The sequence below is a fragment of the Belonocnema kinseyi genome, chromosome 6, assembly GCF_010883055.1.
Source record: "Belonocnema kinseyi isolate 2016_QV_RU_SX_M_011 chromosome 6, B_treatae_v1, whole genome shotgun sequence".
Lineage (NCBI taxonomy): Eukaryota > Metazoa > Arthropoda > Insecta > Hymenoptera > Cynipidae > Belonocnema > Belonocnema kinseyi.
Window position 1 is genome coordinate 146166111 of NC_046662.1, and position 3330 is coordinate 146169440.

The window sequence follows — 3330 nt, forward strand, 5'->3', positions numbered from 1 at the left end:
TGCGTCCACGATGAACCCCATATCGATGAAAACTAATGTCTGTTGCTGAAATCATCGCTCTTTTACACCTTCCATCCCCACTACTAATAGCGACATTACCCCCACCACTGTCGTCTTAAATCAACTTTTTCACGCTTCCACTAAGGGTCTGGTACTGAATCATACAGCCATGTATAATTAGACAGTAGGCTGCAGTTTCAGCAGTGAAATTGTTTTCAGATTCAAATTACAAACGAACGTCCACAGAGGTCTGTTTGAGAAACTCATTTTGTTTTAAGCAATCAATGACAGTAAGTGGAGCGTATTCTTTTAAATCACTTTTCTTCAACTTCGGTTCAGGCTGTTTACCGTAGTAGGCTGCCTGAAAGTTTGCATACATCTCATACAGTAGTGCAAACTGATTATGACCAAAGTCCAGATGCAAATTACCGTACGGATAGTACTGTGAATGGAGGAAGACCTTGATATTTTTTATATTACAGTAATCGAAGCGAATAGCATATCTGACTAGTTTATCATTTCTGTCTGCCTGGAAACTCAGTACAATGTACCGTGGTTTTTGCAACTGAGTTGACGTTTCCACAGTCCATTTATGCCTTGAGGTGGTGGGAAGCAGGGTGTATTCATACAATTCCCATGAGCGAAAACTCATGATTGTGAGAAAATCTTTTTCAATAAGGTTCAGCAACTCTACTTCTTCCTGATCTGACGCCATTAAATATGGTATCATCCACTCCACTTTATGAATTGTTTTTCATGGCACTAGTGAGACCGACATGCTTGGAACGATCAATATCAATACCATTGACTTCGTAGCGAATTTCATCAAACAGATAGCAGATGGCATTGCTCAATAGTGTTGTACCAGTAACAGCTTTAATTCCATTAGGCCTTGTTAAAATTCCATATACGTGCAGTGAACTCTTGCTGGGTAGTATACACAAATCGTGGTGCTGAATAGCAATTCGAATTTCATCGCTATTGTTGAATGTTGATAAGGCATAAGGATGATGTGCTTGAATCTCATAGTGAGCTATAGACTCATCAAAGCCCGCTAGTGCTTGAATGTTCAGTATTTCTTCCATTTTTGTCGTTGCAAGAAAGGGAAATGCTAAATATTCTGAATAGACACTTGAGTTTCTTTTTCCACGAAGTTTGATCTTCAGACCAAGCTGCGTCAGAATGAGCACGTTCTGAGGTATTAGCGTCTTACGTGCTGCTTGAGAACTGACTTGCATTTGTCATGTTGACGCTCTTTTATAGAATCCTTTGCGATTGTACACGATACCCATTATGATGTTGATTTGACGTGTAGTCGTATTGTTATAAGTTCTCGTCGAAAATTCACCAAGTCTCCGTCCTGATCAACTATACGGAGGTGAATGAGATTATTGTCTTTACAGCGATTGGAAGGTAAATGACCTGTGAAGGTACTTCAACGATCTTGGAAGATGATGGTACAATAGGAAAGAAATCATGAATCGTGTGCACTTTGCCATTGTTGATGTAAGCTCCCGCAGTGATATTGCACTCAACTCGTAGAGCGTTGGCTTTCAAAATAGCCACAGATAGATCAAATGTATGAGTCTTATTGGCTTCGAGAATACGTGATGTGAATCCCAACAGGCGTCCAATAGAATGACGATGCTGAAAGTTTACTTTGCGATCACACTTTATCTCACTGCGCAATGTGTTATTATTCGGCTTGATGTTTATTGTAATACCATCAACTGCTAGAGCCTGCTGGACATAACTCTTAATGTATTCAATCTCATAGCTACCAGTAGGAAGGGTCACTACTCGATCACCGACATAGATGTTATGCATAGTTATGTTATGCTGCTTCCAGTGTCAACGTTAGGAATCGCATTGAATTTGAGCAATTTAACGAGTCCAAGGGCATAGTTCCTGTGAGAAGAGAGTTCTATTGGTGGAAAATACTCTGCTTCCAGGACAGAAGAGTTTCCGGTCAGCGTGAAAGTGAATGATTCATCCATGATGGTGTTCTTCTCTGTAATAACTCTAGTCGCTTCATCACGCAATCTTATATAGACAGTATTTATCTTTTATATGCAGTTGTCCACATAACAATTTCAAACATAAATTTCCACATTCAACACTCTCAGAGTCTTGATACCTATCATGATTGTACTTTATCACGCTACCAACACCTAGGTAATCTACTAGATCCGATGGTGGCCGAAGATAACCGAAACTGTCAAAGTTTAGAACCTTATCACCAATCTTTCTATAGGTTACCCAGTGGGTACCAGGGTCGTGACTATCATCAAGATTGACAATAGCTGAGTCAACTTGGCGGGGTCTCTTTAAAGGTATTTGATTGCGCAAAAACACTCAACGAATATGTGGAATCTTCAGAGCTTTAGCATACTTGAACAGATCTGCATCAGTGAGTGGACGGTGAGGTAGCTTCACTGCCAGTTTTTTGGCACCGGTCTCAGATTAAGTGCCTGTCCTTTTCGATGAGGTTTCATATGAGGATCTAATCCTTTTCTTAAGGGTTTTGGGTGTAAACCTTACCTAGAGCAATAGCCTCCATTGCATTGTTATGACTTTGAGCTTCCGCCAGTTGTTGTTTGGCAGCGCTAGCATCGTTTACCGACTTAGCTACACTTGCTGCTCCACAAGTAATAGCACCAAGTGCACTGTGTCCAGCAAAAATGGGAATCTGTGGTAAAACACCTCCATCTTTTGCATGTATTAGCAAGACACGTGGCTTTTGCACTTGATGTTTATCACCTATGCTTTTAACAGCTTCCTGTGCACCTCTGATTGCAGACTTGGTGGTCACTCAAGCATCACTACTGCGTTTCATTACCTTTTTGGCTGCAGTCACAACCTTTCTAAATGCAATTAGTTTATTTTTGAGAACTGGTTACTTCTTCAAACTGGATTTCCTCTTCTTTGAAATACATTTCTTTTTTTGAAATAGACTACTTCTTTAACCCCATACCGAGTTTTGCTTTAAAATTCCTCACGTTAGTTATGGCCAGTGCTGTAGCTTTTTCGTTGATCCCAGCGTCTTTAGCAAAAATACGCGTCCAGAATTTACTGGCTAGTAGACGATCTGCAGAGTTTCTCGCGTCAATGTTTTCATGAGTTTGCGAGTATGCAATGTAGTGCTCTTTGTACACTGCGTCTAAAGGATTAATACCAGGACCACCTCTAGCAAGTCGTTTAGCTAGCTTAGTACCTTGATCACAGTATTGATAGCCAGGCAAGTGCAACTAAAACGGCAAATTATTGATAACTTTGTTGATTAATCCTTTACCTCGATGATTGCGTGACACTTCATTCGCTGCACGATGT

At 40.5% G+C, this 3330-nt stretch overlaps 1 protein-coding gene across 1 annotated transcript; it reads right to left on the reverse strand.

Moving 5' to 3' along the window:
* Positions 1 to 226: 226 nt before the first annotated feature.
* Positions 227 to 715, reverse strand: LOC117175640. Its single transcript, XM_033365347.1, has one exon. The coding sequence runs from the start codon at positions 713 to 715 to the stop codon at positions 227 to 229; it is 489 nt and encodes a 162-aa protein (XP_033221238.1).
* Positions 716 to 3330: the final 2615 nt, after the last annotated feature.

Bases quoted from the DNA above. Each gene is read 5' to 3' on its own strand.
- LOC117175640 (XM_033365347.1), bottom strand. From the start codon at position 715: ATGGCGTCAGATCAGGAAGAAGTAGAGTTGCTGAACCTTATTGAAAAA.